The sequence below is a fragment of the Trametes versicolor genome, assembly GCF_000271585.1.
Source record: "Trametes versicolor FP-101664 SS1 unplaced genomic scaffold TRAVEscaffold_8, whole genome shotgun sequence".
In the NCBI taxonomy this organism is placed as follows: domain Eukaryota; kingdom Fungi; phylum Basidiomycota; class Agaricomycetes; order Polyporales; family Polyporaceae; genus Trametes; species Trametes versicolor.
The window spans coordinates 2446043-2463582 of NW_007360328.1; the positions used below are offsets into that span (position 1 = coordinate 2446043).

Sequence of the window (17540 nt, forward strand, 5' to 3'; positions counted from 1 at the left end):
GCGCATGCTGATGTTCCCAAGGTGAGTACGACTCCCGCACTCGCATAGCCGTGTGCTGTTGATTGAACATGCACATCCAGGAGCGCATCGCGCGGGGGCCCGCGTCTTGGGACGTAGCTCGTTTTAAAGCGATCACAAACTGTGTTCGGACAGTCCTCGATTGGGGCTATCAATACACTTGTACGTACGTGAACATCCCGTAGCTGCAGGTCAGTATCATGCTCGCTGGCGTGCACGACACGGCGGCGGACACTACACACACTCAACGAGTCGCGCTACCAGCCTGCTCCGGCGCGCTGCGTCCTCTTGACGGTGACGATCTCTGATATGTCTTGTACTCCAGTGCGTGCTAGGTGTCCTGGCCGCACAAGGATAGTAGCGAACTTCAAGTTGGCTGTGGTCCCGGCGCTGGGCGCTAAGGGTGGCTAAAGCTGGCTAGCGCCAAACTCGCAAGTTGCTCAGTGGCGTGCACCGCGACGAGCAACCTCGAACACACGGCGACCGCTGAACGCTCACCTTTCAGATCTTGCTTCAAGAACATCTGGAGGCGTAAGCTCCTCCAATACATCAGCCCCGTCTCCAGCCGTAAATAGTGAGTCAACTTAGCCTCGAAGGCGGAGTCCATATTTCGAACGCGCTGACCAGCAACTTCCTAGACTCATTGTGCACCGTGCCCGAGGCCTAGGACAAAGGGCTTTCTCTGCTCCTCAATCTATTTCAGGCCAAGGTAGCCACTTGAGCCACTGCTCTTGATCCGCGCCGCCATCTGAACACCGAAAAGTGCGTCCAGGTGAATCTGCCAGCCATAGATCGTCAATAGGCCACGCCTATTCTTCCTCCATCCGTGAGTTCATGGATCTCTCGGGTTTTCCGAAAGAGACTATTGCTGACGGTAAGCTCCGACCGCTCCATCATTATGCATTGCATGGCTTGTGATCGGCGCTTGGCCATCTCTCTCTCCCTCCTTTGTTCATCTTAGCCACCTCCTCGAACAGAGCCAGAACTCGAACACAAGTGCAGGACTATAAAAGATGTCCATCTCAACATGCTCCTACTGCAACTCTTCTGCATACTACTCAGGTATGGCTACGACTGCCTCGCCCCGATCTGAAAAGAGCCAACACCCGGTTCTTTGCACGTCAGACAAGAAGCGGTCGAACGCCGTTGCCAAGGACGCCTGGGCTAGCGAGCTCAGCGGACGTATCCACATCTACGGCGACACCGCCGACAAATTCATCGACACGCTCCTCCCTTGCTCTACGCCCTATACGTCTGTCAACAACATACAGAATGCGTTCAAGGCCTATACGTGCGGCCCGGGAAGGGAGACACTGGAGTATGACAACCTGGTACGCAATAGCCACACGCCGCGGCACTATCTACTCTGACAATCGCCACAGGTACAGGGACTCTCGAAGCTCGTCAAGCCCTTCCCAGCTGAAGCGAGGCCCGAGTTTGTCAACACATACAAGAAAAAACTGCAGTTTCCCTTCAACGACTTTATCAATCAGCATCACCATACCTCGCCCGACATATCGGTCTCGTTCCCTGGAAAGTCTTTGAGCGAGCCTTCGTCGTGGGGGTCTATCTCCACGGTCATCGAGAGCAAGAGCGAAAGCACCCAAGACCCATTCATCCGGGAAGCGCAGACGCATACCGACACTATCGAGCAGCTCGCGAAGAACGCGCGCAACCTCATTATTACCCACGGATTGCTCGCGGCATTCGTCGTCGGCATCTACGGGAACACCGTCCGCCTCGTACGCTTCGACCACACATGCGCGCTCGTCTCCGTGCCGTTCAACATCAAGAAGGATGGCCCAAGGTTACTGCAGAAGTTCTATTGGCACTTCACGCACCCCGTCGTCGGCGCGCACATCGTCGGAAACGACCCAACGGTGATGAGCTTCACCAGTGCAGATGACGAATGGGTGAGGAGCGAGCTGAAGAAGGCGCGAATATTGCATTGGCAGGTGCACGTCGCCGAGGTCTCCAAAGGACGACGCGTCGAGGTCTACGACGAAGCGACTGGTCGCTGTATTCCCTACCTCCTTTACCAGGTTGTCGACGTGAACGGACGGCTGTTCTCACGTTCGACGATGGTTTGGAGGGCCATCGAGGACACCCGCATCTGGAAGAACGGCCGGCTTGAACCAGATCCTTCACGCATCACCCCTGTCAAGCCACAGATCATGAAGGAAGCGTGGAGACAGCTAGTCCGGACGGCGGAAGCGAAGTTCTACCAACGGCTGCAGCGCGATATCGACGAAGAGGACTGGCATGGCCTCGCCACCATGGTGTGTGGCGGCGATCTTGGTGAGTTCGAGGTGCGGTGGTGGAAGGAAACGGAACGTCGTCGCAAGGGTGTAGCGGCGGCATCGGGTGACGCAGACCCTAGGAATGCGCCAGATTCGCCAGGCGCATTCAACGCAGCATCCTCTTCAAGGCTATTCTCTTCCGTCGGCAGTGCGACGTGTCCCACAGCATCGAGCATCGGCTCCCCACAAGACTATGCTCCAAGAGCGAACTTTCCGCTCCCATACCCTCAGCACCAGACGTACTCATGGCGACTCATCGAGTCTGAGTCCAGAGAGAAGGCCAAACAGAACGAGGAAGAGGGAGAGATAGAGGAGCTTTGGCATCGGGAGCGCAGTCATATGCGCATCGTGATCGACGACGTCGGCCGGCCGCTCACAGAGTTCAAGTCCACTCGCGAGCTTGTCTGCGCCATACGCGACGCCATCCGGGGTGAGTCGCATGTTGCCTTCATCGACGAGTCAGACTTGTACTAATCATGCCTTAGGTCATCAACTGGCATGGAAGAAGGCGCGTGTGATGCATCGCGACATCAGCGTGGGCAATATCTTGATTTCAGACGAACCGAAGCCTAGTAAGAAGGCGTACACTGGGTTTTTGCATGATTACGACTACAGCCAGATGGAAGACGACCCTTCGAATACAGACGAAGATTCACCGTCTCCCTCATCCCCATCCTCCGGATCGCCCGACGGATCCCCCACGACAACGGCGACTGCTCCTGATGACCCTTCGAAACTTAGAGAACGCACGGTAGGTTGGATCGGAATGTCCTTCGTGACATGGCTGATGATTTCTTCAGGGAACATATTACTTTATGGCTTGCGAGATTCTCGACGTCCCGGGCATCATCCACCACACTCACCACGACCTCGAATCATTCTACTGGGTCCTACTATGGGTTGTCGTTCGGCATACGGACCATAGGAACCACAGGGGCAAAAAACTGTGCGCTAAGATTTTCAAATTCGGAAATGACGAGGATAGCGCGGATGCAAAGAAGACTTGGGTCGACCACAAGGCGTCCCGGTTCAACGTATATCGAAACAAGCCACTTTCTCACCTTCTCCGGAGCTTCAATAAGCTCGTCAAGAAACACCTTTCTGGAGACGATGATGACGACGTTGCACCGGTTCCCCTGGACTATGGACCGGTGCTGAAAGTCTTCGACGAGGCCATTGCCATGTCGGGCTGGCCTGATAACGACTGGAAAGCTTGCGACTTGCTCGGTGGCTTGCAACGGACCGGCATGGCGGGTGTTGTCGACCCCAAGCAGGAGAAGAAGAAAGGAGAAAAGCCCTTAGGCGTGACCACTGCTCCCTTACTCGGAAAAGCCGCCGCCACTGGACGGCAGCCTGTCCGAAAGGTGCACTTCGCTGATCTCCCTCCCCTCCCGGATCACCCGGATATCCCTGCTCCGCGGACATATCATGGCGATCCTCAGCAACCCTTCCGCGAACCTTCCAAGAAGCGGTCGCACGCTTTTGTGGAGGAGTCGTCGGAGCTCGACTCGCGTGGCATCGCACGGACGTCCCGGGGCAACACAAAGGGTCACAGCAAGCGGCCGAAGACTAGCGAAAGAATGGGCCCGGTGACGAGATCAAAGTCGCAAGCGGCGCCGCAAGCGGCGATGCAATCGTCTGAGTCGGTGCGTAGAAGTGCGAGGATACAGGAGAAGAGGCTGGCTTCTGGAGACGCTTAGGCTGGAGTTTGAACAAGGGTTCTCGCTGGCGGAGTTGAGGTTACAGTGGGTCTTTCATGGACACTTCTGTTACGATCTGCTCTTGTTGTGTGTCTGTATAAACTGATGTATTTGTATTCGTATCTGTATCTGATTCTCTTTCTCTGCTTTCCTCGATGATGCTAGCGCGGCTCGTCATGTTCAGATCAATCTTCTCTGCGCAGAGCCTCAACTTCGCTTCACTGATGGAGTTGCCCCCGTTCGGGCACCGCACACTCGAGGGCGCCAGCTGTCATGCGTCAAACCGCGGGATGCGCTTCTAAATATTGGGCGGCGCTACTAATACTTCCGCGCTTCCCGCTACTTGCACAGCGGTTCGGCGCGGAGGACGTCCTGTATGACGGAACGGCCATGCGGGCGTGATATCTGGATCCAGTGCGGGCGACCGTCGCCCACCATCCGTGTCCATCTTGGACATCTTTGCCATCCCGTTCGGGCTCGTGGACGGTGCGAACCGTGCGATCGTCATTTACCACAGGTGGGCCGCACCTCTCCTCGTCGCTCTGGCCGCAGTCGGTGGCACTGATTATATCAGGCTGCTCGTAGAAAAGTGCTATCATGTCGCGGCCGGTCAGCCCGGACATGATGGACTCCGTGTTCACACGCGCAGGCTTCGAGAACGAAGCTCGTGCGGAGCTTCGCAAGAATCGTATTCCTATTCCATTGCACTGTCAAGTGTCAGTGATCTATCATCTCATTATATAAAGCAAACATCGCCGCGAATTCTACTTTATAGTCTTACGATGACCTATGCGCGGTTGTGAACGCTCTGCTGCCAGTGATTGCGGCCTGGAGCTTCGCGGTCTCGGCGCAGTTCAACCTTGTGCGGCTCAGCTATCTCTGCAGGAAGCCAGCCTTGAGACACCGTACTGGCGGATTTATCTTCGAAAACTGCGTGGATGTTATTTGTGTCCTCGCAGTAGTCTGGTGAAGCGGGGAACACAGTGGGCGTAGTGGGCGGCGCGCGCCGGGAGCACAGACAACGAGATCAAATTCGCGAGTCACAGTGCGCAATCAATTTGAACGTTTGTGGTGACCCGTAGTGCAGTATGTTATGAGCAGTAGCTTCAGGGGGAAAGAACGGTGCCAAAGAGCTCTGAGAGGGAAAGCTTACGAAGTTGCGATTTGGAGGCCTTCAACTTGTTGTGCCTGGCTCGGGGCGGCGGCGACGCACGTCGCCGTCTCGTTTCTCCTTTGCGCTGAGTTGTGATATTATTTCGTTCCATTTCTGAAATCGCGCGGAAGATGGGAGACACTAGTAGGGCCGCGCGGGTGTTGACAGATTTTGTGTCCTGGTGGCTGCGGCTCAGGAGGGCTCAGCGCTCAGGTAGCGCTCGGCGTTCAGTACGAAGATCTGAAGATCTGATACCCGGCCGCGGCTACTTCCGTATATGGTTCCGCGCGCCGATCATCCGGATTCATCCCACAACGCCCACAACACCTCATCATCTTTTTTTCTCATCTGCACGATGTATATCTCCTGCGAGGCCGACCCCTGTTCAGTCCAACATCGTTCTAATAGCCCATGTGCATACTCTTTAAATCGGTAGCACCTAGAGAGGCTGCAAGAGTCCTCGACCCCAACACTCCGTCTCACACTGTTACCATCCGCCACATACCCGCCTGTCGACTCCCGATGCCCGCGACACAAGCAACGGCCCACAGTAATTTCAAAATTTACATCCTTCCATGACCAATTCTTCCCAGCGACCGTGATGGCGGCGGATTATGCATGAATATCCGCCGCTAAAACGCTCAGGGGCCCGCCTCTTCAAGTTCCTACGCCACCTCCACCCCCTGAGGTGTCCTGCATGCAGCCTTTTTAAGTGCCCCGAAATCCTTGAGGCTTTCGGTTTGATTTCTGGAACACAACCTCGAACTTCATTTGCGCCCCTCGGCTAGTCTCCCTATCAACTCGACTTCCTGAAATACCTGTACAGGCGGACGATGCCTATCGTGCCGGAGCTGCGTCCTCAGGACGTGGGCACTCCTCTCCCTATCAACCCTGCCGTGCCCGTGGAGACATACACGTATGACTACATCGTCGTTGGTGGTGAGTCATCATCGGCCATAAATCATTTCCGCAGCGATATACTTATGTGCGTTCACTAGGTGGCACTGCTGGCTGTGTCTTGGCTTCACGGCTAAGCGAAGATCCCTCCGTATCGGTGCTCCTGGTTGAGCAGGGGCCGGTGGCGGACACCTGGGCATCGCGTATCCCGCTCATCTCTGGGAACCCGTACCGCAATGGCACCCTTGCCGCAACGTGGTGGTCGCAGCCCATGCCCCAGCTCGATGGACGCGCGATCCAGGTCATGCGTGGAGAGGCTCTGGGCGGGACGTCGAGGATAAACGCGTTGCTGTACACGAGGGGTATGTGATTGTGTCTCGACGTCTGCTTTAGATTTAGATTGATACATACTTTCAGGTCCTCCTGGCGATTATAACCGATGGAAGGAGCTCGGGTGCGACGGTTGGGGATACGCTGACCTCGAGCCATACTTTGCGAAGTCGGAGGAAACCCTCAGCCACCCGGGATCACAGTTTCGCGGAACGAAAGGTACGTGATTGTCACAATACTATTCGCGTGCCTACTGACCTTACTGCCTATAGGACCTTGGGTGAACCGCCAATGGAAAACATATCCGTACAAGATAGTAGACAAGTGCGCCACACTTGCGTGTCCTTGAGTGTCAGCCTGATATTCTCCCGCAGAGTCATTCCTGCTCTTGAGAGTGCAAACATCCCATGGGCAGACGACCTCAATAATCCCGCTGCTTCCGCAGCAGTAATGGGCGCGCTCGACGTGATTCAGGACAAGGGCTTCCGCCGCGCATCGACATACCATGCGTTCCTCCCGGGCAACCTCGCGCAGGACCGCAAGGCGCGTCTCAAGATATGCACGAATACGATCGTGACGCGACTCGATTTGGCGGACGAAGACGGGACTGTGCGGGCGAGGGGCGTGCATATCGCCGCCACCAACCCGCGGAAGGCGCAGTGCACGTATTACGCGAAGGCGAGACGTGAAGTCGTACTATCGGCTGGCGCGCTGGGGTCTCCGCAGATCTTAATGCTGAGGTAAGTGCGCCGTTTACTCGTCTATGTGACGAAGCTGATCGGGGAGTTCAGTGGCATCGGACCGAGGGGTCACCTTGAAGAAAAGAACGTGCCTGTTGTGCTCGACATGCCCGCGGTCGGGAACCACCTAGTTCGTCTATTCACCGTTGATCACAACAGCTCGTAGCTAACATCAAGCACAGCAAGACCACATTGGAGTTCCGCTCACGTACCAAGTGCCGATGTCCGACTCGCTGCACCAGCTTGAGAACAGCATCTTCTCCGCGCTCAAAGCTGCATTCACCTACGTCGTCACCGGTCGCGGTCTGTTCTCCAGCCCATTCCAGAGCATCACAAGCTTGATTCCGACGCGCCTGCTCGACGACCATACTGGCCGTATCGTCGCGCCCGACCCCTCCGCACTCGATGCGTCTATCTCTGCGAACCGGCCCGACCTCGAGCTCATGCCGCTCGCGAATAACTGCACGGACGCGGACATCCCCGGAAAGGGCGTATTCACGCTCCTCCCCACGCTCGTCCTGCCCAAGTCTCAAGGCCGGGTACGGCTAGCATCGAACAATCCCCGCGCGCGACCGGACATCGAGCTCGGGTTCTTCACGGACCAAGCTGACTACCTCCCACTCCGGAAGGGCGTGCGGCTCGCGCTGCGCGTCGCCGAGGAGATCCGGCGCACGGGGTACCCACTCCAGGAACTCATCGTGCCCGACGGCGACGGTGACTCGGACATAGACGCGTTCATCCGGAAGAATCTGCGCGACTGCTTCCACTACACGTCGACGTGCCACATGGGTGCGGAGGCTCACGGGTCGCAGCCGAGCGTCGTGGACACGGCGCTACGCGTGCACGGGACGCGCGGGCTGCGCGTGTGCGACACATCGGTGTTTCCGGAAGTGGTGGCGACGCATACGATGGCGCCCGCGGTGGTTGTGGCGGAGAAGTGCGCCGCACTGATGCGCGCGGCGGCGAAGGTGTGAGGGGGCGAGAAGCGATGTTCCGGGAGCTTGTATATTGGGAACTTCTGTGCCTATCCGAATGTGGTGTATGGTTCGGGTTGCCGCCGGAGCGTCTGGCGCGGTCGAATTTGAGATCTTATCCCTCGTCCCCTACTTCGTCCTTCGTCTGTGACTCTCCCTTCGTGCGCCCCGAGCCATGTCTAACCCATTCACCCCCATGGCTATTGCAGAGACTATCTATGCCTATCAGGAAACGTCAGTGCAATGATGGCATATCTCTTCTCCGGATACATGATCTAACGGTGCATGCACAGGAGGAAAGAGAACACCATCAACGTGATGGCTGCGAGTAAGCTTCAGGCTAGGTTCTCGCTTCATATAAGAGACCATTAACAATATGCGAATCGAATAGCGCTGCTCGCGTATGATGCGCTTCTTTGCCTAGGAAAAGAGCTCCGATATGTCTGGCAGTCACCAAACGCCCCTCCCACGTTCTCGCAGATCCTTTACCTCTCCAACAGGTATATACCAATTCTATGGAACGTCCTGTATCTCGGGGCGATCGGCAACCTTTCGGACACAGTGAGTTTTGCTCCCGAGTCATTGCCGCATGATGCACTCAGAATAAGGCGCATTCGCAGCAGAGGTCAGCACTGGTCCTTGCCAGTATGCATTATCTCCGCTTCTGACACTGTGCCGCTCAACAGCTGTACTCCGCTCCATTGGCTGGTAGGCGTGGTGGGAGTGCTTGCCGCGCTCGGTCCTGCCTGTAAGTGGGTTATCAGGTCACGACGTAAAGCTCGAGTTCAGCTCACGCCATACGCCAGCATTCGTAACCTTGAGAGTCTATGCACTCTCGGGGAGAAACAAAATATTGACGGGCGTTGTGCTGCTTCTCACCATAAGCGCGGTCGTAGCGGGTTCGGTATGTCGACTTATTACTATGCGTGACCCGGCACGTACTGACACAGCGTACGATCAAAGGCGACATTATACCAGAATTTGAGCGTCCGATTGCCTTTACCATACGGATGTTTGGATGGCGTTGTCACAAATACAACGACTTATATTGCGTAAGCCTTATAACCGGTGTACGAATCTAACTCGTGGCAATGACCTCGGAAATTGGCAGATGTACGTTCTAGGAGGCTCAAGATACAAACAAACAAATGCTTACCCGCGCCCTGAATAGGGGTGATCGCGTCAAGGACCTGCATAATTCTCGCAGACATCATGGCCATCATTGTCACCTGGCGGTGTACTCGTACTGCACGTCAAACGTCGACACACCTTCAACGACTTTCTTTGCAACAGATCTTATGGGAGAATGGTGAGCTCAACGAACCGTTCATCGTTTTCTCTCCTGACAATATAAGTATGGTCTACCCTCGGATCTACAGGAAACATATATTTCTGGTATGACATCTTCTACTACTTCTGCACTTCACTTGCGCTGACATTAGTTCTGTGCATAGTACAATGATCTCCCTGAACATAGCAGACATGGCCATCGCATTATCTGTCGGCCCCGGTGTCTCAAAATGGTCATCGCCCTTGACCGTTGATCATCGTCCTATCATGCAGAGTGCAACACATGCGACTGAAGCAACCGACATCATCAGCTTTGTTGAGCCGTAAGCCCGCACCCGTCGACTACGTACTGCTCCATCGTATTTCTTCGAGCTTACCCCATCCTCTGCAGCCTCAGCTCGATATTGAACTCGCGCTTCCTGCTGGCTCTCTACAAAACAAACACGATTATGAGGAGGGGTGGCACATCAACCCAGTCTCTCTCAAGTCTCGATTTCGGCGAAGCGGATCGTGCTGGGCCACCGGAGCTACCGGAGTTCCTCACCTCTCTCGCAGGCCCAATCTATTTCATTCCTGACCATGATACGGATCTGTTATACTCGAGTACTGCACCACAGATCGAATCCGAGGCGGAGGCAGAGGGGTCGTGGTTGAGAGGAGGGGGGTCGGACGATACGCGTTTAGCTCATAATTGACGTTGTATATATGCTGAATGCCTCGTGCGAGCCACAGAACACACCAAATTCTATCAAGCTGTGCCGGAATGGAGAGTCTGATGCACGTAGGTACGTACGATCGGAGTGACGTCCGATTCCGAAGACCGACCAAGAGCATTGAATACGACCCTGCAGACTACATCCCACTATGCAAAGGTGTACGCCTCGCGCTGGCCGAGGGGGGTAGTCGTCCTGCGTGGTTAATATTTAATCATTGCAGGAGCTTATCGTACTCAACGGCGACAGACTTTCCTCAGGAAGAACATGCGCGGTCGTTTCCATTACACGTCGACGTGCCGCATGGGCGCGAGGCGCACGGGTCAAGGCCGAGCGTCGTAGACACGGCTCTGCGCCGCGTACACGGGGCGCGGGAGCTGCACGTGTGTGACACCTCAGCGCTCTCGGAGGTAGCGGCGACGCATACGATGGCGCCTGCGACAGTCGTGGCGTAGAAATGTGCGAGGTTGATGCGGGCGGCAGAGAAGCTATGAAGGTGGAGATGCGATGTTTTGAGAGCTCCTACTTTGGACACTCCGAGTTTTCGCGCGGCCTATCGGCCTTGCGGTTCGCATACCTCCTCTATTACACTGAATGTAGCCTCAGGGAGAACATGACTAGCAGTGAAATACGTACTCTCCATCCCTTCACCATGGGTACCTGGAGGTAAGGAATGGTCTTCATGTTGAGCGTATGCTGCACCGGTCGCACAAGTTTGAAGGATCTCTCACTAGGATATTCCTCCGTGCGATACAGCGTCTGGACTGTGAAGGTCTCAGCTGGCTCCAGCCGCGAGAGTAGTTGAAGCACACCTCTTATGTTAATGTTAATCTCCGCGAAGACATAATAGATACACTTACTCACTTGTAGCGAGGAAAGACACCTAAAGGACATCTGCGCGACGTTTTTGAGTGCTATGGAAAGCGTATCCTGCGGATCGGCAGCAGGCACTTGTCCTTGCACTGCGTCTGCTTCGAGTCTCAATCGCAGCAGGGTAGACGTATGGAAGCTAATAAGAATCGCTTATGGAAAGCGCCAGTTTCGGGCGCGCCAGAGCTCCTTGGTTGCATCGCGAGCCCGTCATAGAACTCGAATGCCGTCGATGATCGCGTGCAGGCAGGCGAGATGAAGCCTACAATTTTAGCGGCCTTAAGCAGAATTCTCGCCTTGTCCTATAATCCAGACGACGTAAGATTCGTTTCAAAAGGATGCCGAGAGACCATGCGTTACGCACGACCGAGTTGCATGAGAAACCCATACTAGCGACCATGAACTTGTGTCTTGAACGCAGACGGTGTCTGGTACCTCAGTACTCCGGCGGGGAACTCTTCAATACCAGAAGCCTCAAATATCAGTTCTGCATGGTCCAGAGAGAGATGGCGCCGGTGCAGTGAGCGCTGACTGCGTTGGTTCGGGTCCGAGCGCCTGTCAGCTTCCGGTATCTGCCGAGACGTTTGGTAGGCCAGCGCTCGGCCTCAATCGGCTTGGCTCTCTTCCTACCAGTACAGACCAGCACTCCGCTGCTATGTTGCTTCTTGAGACATCTCTTCAGGGTTTAGGTCTCCCAAGTACTCGCTCTTTCTGCACGCACAGATGCCTGACCTCCTGCGCAGACACTGTATGCGCTTGCCATGCAAATTTCGTCCTGTCTAGTAGGTCTCCGTTTGCACCATGCCCACTGGCGTCCTTGAACCGGCTGGATGAACAGCGATGTCTCTCGAATACGGCCGCATTTGACTGCACATTCAGCCAACACAGCCCCTTCCCGGACGGTACGCTTCAAATTTGAAGCATGGAAGCGTTGGGCGCCTTGCTTCGCGGCGCTTGCTGGACCGCCTCTCCGGCATTAAGCCACCGGGTCCCTTCTTCCCCGCATACTGGATCGCCTTCGATCTCGCGTCGCTCGCGCATGCTTCACGGGCGCGGATATCTCGGTGAGTACCTCTTTTGCCTCTTCTCGATGCTCCAGATGTGGCCCGCGTGGCGGCACCTCCAATATGGGCCCTCCGGTGGACTAGAGAACCTTTGAGTCTTACCGTGAGAAGTGCTCGACGGCGATGCGGAGAAGGCAATTTTAGGAAGAACCTGTGCAATGGCTTCCGCTGCACGTCGACACGGGATCAGCGCATGACGGTGCATGTCCGAATGGGTTCATTATCATGCTGTACTATGGGTGCGCGTGGTGTCGAGAGATTTGCAGCTGTGAGACATATCGGCGTCTGCCGTGGTGACGCTCCGCATATGATAGAGCCGGCGGTCTTGACGGACCAGTGTGAGAAGGCGATGCCGGGTAGCGGCGAAGTTCTGAAGTTGGGCTGGCGGTGGTCTTCCGGATGATCGCTTGCGTCTTACCGCAATGAAGATGTACAACTCAGTCAAGAAGCTGCGCAGATAATCTTGGTCGCCATCTCTTCAATTTGCGGCAGATCCGTCTCTGCGCTCCGATTTTTCTGCAGACTCAGCTATACGGCCGCGAGATCACGCGATCATGTTGCGAGTATGGCAGAAACTCGAAATATGACACCATGAACGCTCCTGAACTCCATCGAGCTGATGCGCCCCCACTGTGCAAGCGGTGGCAGGTATGCTCCATGTTCGATGACAGGCAAAGAAGCGTTCTGAGGATATATCTAGTCGGCGGTGCACCGTTCCATCATCCCTACCGGCTGTCGAAGCACTACAGCTTCCAGCTTTTAAGATTAAAGGCTGCGACGCGACTTGGCTCTCGTTCCCCGCGCCCTCTCCGCCCACTCCAACTACCCTGTGCTCCTGTCGCCGCCGCCGAGACATGTATTCGTCTATCTCTGTGGGCATCGCAGGTATCGCCGCAATATACCAAGTCATGTACGTTTGCAGATGCGAATCCGCCTGGAGTCTCTGACATATGTATCTGCATAGGAGGACGTTCAACTCCATCTATATGGCAATCGCAGGTACGTTTCATCCTTCCTTACAGACGTTCTGAACCCTCAAAGTGGTACTGATACGCGATTCAAATAGTACTGCTCGTGTATGATGCGCTTCTCTGCATGGATCAGGAAGTCCAGTATGTCTGGCGGGCCTCGGCTTCGGGCTTTCGCAAGCTCTCGCGGGTGCTGTACATATACAACAGGTATATGTCCATGCTCTGGAACATCCTAAACGCCGTATTGATCGGTGCTGTCTCGGATAATGTGAGTACTTTTAACAACGTCGAACTTCAACGCGCTCTGAATCAGTCATTTCTCTTCAGACGTAAGCACTTGTCCTTTCACATTCCGTGCGCTTCTAACACCGTACCTCTGAGCAGCTGTAATACGCTATACTGGTCCCGGGCTATCCTCGATGTCCTGGCTCTACTAGGCCCTGCCTGTAAGTATCTTTCCAACGCAAGCCTATATGATTCAGCCTCGCTCACTTCGACATCGTGCAAGCATTCACCACACTGAGAGTCTATGCGCTCTCGGGAAGGAACAAGATGTTGACAGGTATCGTACTCGCGTTGAGCATGGGCCCGTTCCTCGTCAACGTGGTAGGTTATTTTTTACTGTATCGTTCGTTACGTTCGCTGATCCAGAGTACTGTTCTAGTGCACGTTGTACCAAACTGCTCCCATCAACCTGCCCCCACTGTACAACTGTACAATGCTCGGTGTTCAAGACACAAGTGTAACAGGCTATATTGGGTGAGCTACGACTTTTGTACATGAAACTGACCGACACTAATCCTGCCATTTCGCAGGAGTAAGTCTTGCCATGTGCAAAAAGCAGATACCCACTAACTCGCCTGCATAGCGGTCGTCGCATCGAGAACTTGCTTGATACTGGCGGATCTGGTGGCAGTGGTCGTCACCTGGCGACGCACACATACGGCCTGCCGGACATCGAGTATGTTTGGGGGATCTTCTCTAGAACAGATTCTGTGGGCGAACGGTAAGCAAACATGATCCCGGCAGTGTTCATTATCTAAGCGTTAACTTTGAATCGCGTTCGGGACTATTCAACCCACAGGAAACATATATTTCTGGTAGGACTTCTCCCGTTCAGACACCGCACTTGCGCTCAGACAAGCTTCGATCCTAGCTCTTTAGTCGCCATGAACATAGCGTATATGATCTTCGTCCTGCTATCGGTATGTTTATTCCACGCGACTGCCAGCCATGGCTAAATATTGCCCTCACTCTCAGATCATGACGGACGGGAGTCAGGGACTCGATGCCCTCTGCTTCATAGACCCGTATGACCATCTCCTGTTTAATATCCTCGTCGAACTCACTCTGCTCTCTTTAGCATCAGCTCGACCTCAAACTCGCGCTTCTTGCTGGCCCTCTACGAAACGAATGCGCGCATGGAAAAGGGATGTGCATCCACGTCCTCTTTCTCGGGCTCGACGGTCGACTTCCGCGGGGCCAATCCCGAGGCTCCATCGGGGTTCCCGGAACTGCTCAGCACTCTCGCAGGTCCGATCTGCTCCATCCCCGACGATGGATCCGAGATGTTTGACTCCTACGCAAAACCATGGCGCAAAGTCGAAGCAGAAGAGATGGGAGCGGAGGCGGCGGTGGAGGAGTCACCGAGCGGAAAGGTTGGAGACTCAGAGTGGGTGCATGTGTAATGCCGCATCTTCGCGCTTGACCTCCGGTGCCTGCAAATTTGCCCTACCTCGAGTGCATGGCGCTCGCGAAGGACTGCACGGGCACGGACGTACTTGGCGTGAGTGTCTTCATGCTCCTCCCAACGTATTCAAGTCCGGGGGCCGTGTATGACTGGCGGTGAACCACCCGCGCGGGCGACCAGACGGTGACTCGAGCTCGGATTGCTCACCCGTCCCACAGACTGTGTCCCACTCAGGCCACTCAGGAAGGGGGATCCAACTTGCGCTGCGGGTCGCCGAGGAAATCTTGCACACGGGGTACCCGCTTCAGGTGTTCATTGTGCCGGACGGCCGCGACAACAGCTCGCTCGAGGTGTATCAGTAAGATTCTGCGCGACTGCCCTCGCTACACATTGACGTATCGCACGGACGCAGAGGCACATGGGGCACGACTGAGCGTGGTGAACACTGCGGGGTTGCGCGTGCACGACGTATGCGGACTGCGGTTGTTCCCAGATGTTGTGGCGGCGCAGACTATGGCGCATGCGGTTGGCCATGGCAGAGAAGAGCGCGGAAATAATGCGGGCGGTGGCGAAGCTGTCCTATTTAGGGTTGCGATGATGATTATGTGTCTATGCGCCATACCGATGGATCGTCGTCGAGCAATCACTGGTACACGCAGTCGAACTTGGTGGTATGGAATCAGTTCGGCCCGTATGCGCATGTAGGTTCCCGTCTGCGCCACCCCGCATATCTCCCTCGATGGATATATGGAGAGAATAACGAAAGGCATTCAGCTGCTTCACATACACCGCAGTAGGAGGGCCGTACCACGTGGAACTTAACTACGCATGCAAAGCGCCCGAACCACAAGCTGTGGCACAAGAACTCTTTCGATTCCCTCCTGGCTCCATCCTTGCATTGAGCCACCCCGAGTTACTCGACAATCATACAGCGCGGTTGCGATTTGGGGCAGTACAAATCGGCCTGGCACGGCTCCGGGCGGCGATTGCAATGGCTGGCATCTCACTTTGTGGAAGCGTTAGTGGATCGCCCGCATGCTGGGGGATCTGCGAAGGCATGCACACGTTCAAACGATCTCTCCATATGGTATCAAAACCAAATAACCTCTTGGTGGACTGTATAGTTGGCAGGAATGGGTCCTGATCTCTGCCAGACTTCGGAATCCTTCCCATAGCGTCCATGCGATGATGTCGGTGAGTACTTCTACTTTGCCCTAGAGCAAGTTCGGCTGCAATTGCGACGCCCTGATATACTGCGGCGAGTCTGGCGGGAGATCCGCTTTCGGTATACTGGTATGAGCGGAGAAGGCACTCAGATTATCGCGTTCACCTCAGGTGCGTGATGGAGCTACTTACATCCACAAACGGCCTCGCGGTGCAAAGGTTCGGGCTCAACGTGGTACAGCAATTCACAAAGCATGTTTTGGGGAGCTTATATGACGAGCCACCAATGCTAAGTTACAGCTCTAAAATAGCGACGACCCCGTTTTCTCCCTCGAGTTGGCATTCGCTCCATCCTCCGATCGCGACTAGCCCTCCACGCGCGTGCAAACATGTCTTCCTCCGTATCTCCGGACATCATTGCAGAACTTACATATCTCTCTCAGGAAACGTAAGTTCGCATGGCAATGCCGATGATTTGACATAGAACTGATGTAGCTATATAGGAGGACAAGCTACGCTCTCACTGTGGCGGCTACAAGTACGTTTTGTGCTTCTCGGAGCTTTTCGCAGGCTGTATGCGGTACTGATGTGTTATCCGGCAGCGCTGTTGTTGTTCGACACAGTTCTTTGCATAGACAAAGAAGTCAATTATGTCTGGGGATCGCCGAAAACATCTCGCAGGGTCTCGCGGATCCTCTACATGTACAACAGGTACATGTCCGTCATATGGAATATCCTGACCCTTGCGTTGGTCGGTACTTTTTCGGACTCGGTGAGTGCTCTTCATGATTGATATATGAATAAAGCATTCTGAACCATAGATTTCCTCCAGAGGTAAACATCTATCTTTGCGGGTGTACATCCTGTGCACTCATAATGCTATACCACCGAATAGTTGCGCCGCATTCAGTCGGGCTATCGATGTTTTGGAGGTGTTAACACTACTTGGTCCTGCCTGTGAGTGGATTGACTGAACACGTTTATATGAGGCCAAGCTCACTCACGCTGTACTTAATATGCAAGCATTCACGACGCTGAGGGTTTATGCACTCTCTGGACAACACAAGATATTGACCGGAGTTGTACTCCTGCTGAGTATGGGCCCGTTCCTTGTCAATGTGGTTCGTCATCTCATTACTATTTGAGACCCCACATGAGCTGACGCGCCGCGCGACCACAGTGCACATTATACCAGGATGTGCCTGTAAATTCACCCCCGCCATTCGGCTGTTCGATTGCATATGCGGCAAGTGTAACAACATATATTGCGTGAGCTATTCAGTTTGCGGAATTCGACTGACGCTAATCTCGTCATTCGGCAGGAGTACGTTCTAGCACGATGCAGAGCAATTATGTGATCACTAACCTTCCCGTACAGCAGTCGTCACGTCCAGAGCGTGCTTAATCCTCGCAGACGTCGTGGCTCTGGTCGTGACTTGGCGGCGCACACATGCTGCCCGCAAGACGTCATCTTGTATTCCCCGTCGGTCGTCACTCGAAGAAGTGCTTTGGGAAAATGGTGAGCCTATGTGTTTCTTCAGGTACTGGAGATTTCTGTGTTGATATATAATGGACCACCCGATCTATAGGGAACATCTACTTTCTGTAGGACATCTGTCTTCTCGGAATCGTACTTACGCTTATACTATTTCCGTGCACAGGGTAC

The 17540-nt window shown here is 54.7% G+C and overlaps 4 protein-coding genes across 4 annotated transcripts; all 4 read left to right on the forward strand.

The window, feature by feature from the left end:
• Window positions 1-1394: 1394 nt before the first annotated feature.
• Window positions 1395-4018, forward strand: TRAVEDRAFT_127409 (uncharacterized protein; the record flags this gene model as incomplete). The annotated part of the gene is made up of 4 exons (XM_008042608.1): window positions 1395-2459; window positions 2649-2748; window positions 2804-3069; window positions 3119-4018. Coding segments are annotated over 4 exons (2331 nt in total), but the record flags the coding sequence as incomplete, so codon positions are not given.
• A 1986-nt stretch (window positions 4019-6004) lies between these two features.
• TRAVEDRAFT_59756 (alcohol oxidase) lies at window positions 6005-8112 on the forward strand (the record flags this gene model as incomplete). Its single annotated transcript, XM_008042609.1, has 7 exons — window positions 6005-6110; window positions 6170-6430; window positions 6486-6617; window positions 6671-6722; window positions 6773-7138; window positions 7190-7268; window positions 7321-8112. The coding sequence occupies 7 exons, from the start codon at window positions 6005-6007 to the stop codon at window positions 8110-8112; spliced, it is 1788 nt and encodes a 595-aa protein (XP_008040800.1).
• A 175-nt stretch (window positions 8113-8287) lies between these two features.
• Window positions 8288-8824, forward strand: TRAVEDRAFT_49811 (uncharacterized protein; the record flags this gene model as incomplete). The annotated part of the gene is made up of 5 exons (XM_008042165.1): window positions 8288-8346; window positions 8406-8440; window positions 8504-8673; window positions 8733-8757; window positions 8799-8824. 5 exons carry the CDS (start codon window positions 8288-8290, stop codon window positions 8822-8824), a joined length of 315 nt encoding a protein of 104 aa, XP_008040356.1.
• A 5429-nt stretch (window positions 8825-14253) lies between these two features.
• Window positions 14254-15072, forward strand: TRAVEDRAFT_21915 (uncharacterized protein; the record flags this gene model as incomplete). The annotated part of the gene is made up of 3 exons (XM_008041859.1): window positions 14254-14330; window positions 14384-14696; window positions 14929-15072. 3 exons carry the CDS (start codon window positions 14254-14256, stop codon window positions 15070-15072), a joined length of 534 nt encoding a protein of 177 aa, XP_008040050.1.
• Window positions 15073-17540: the final 2468 nt, after the last annotated feature.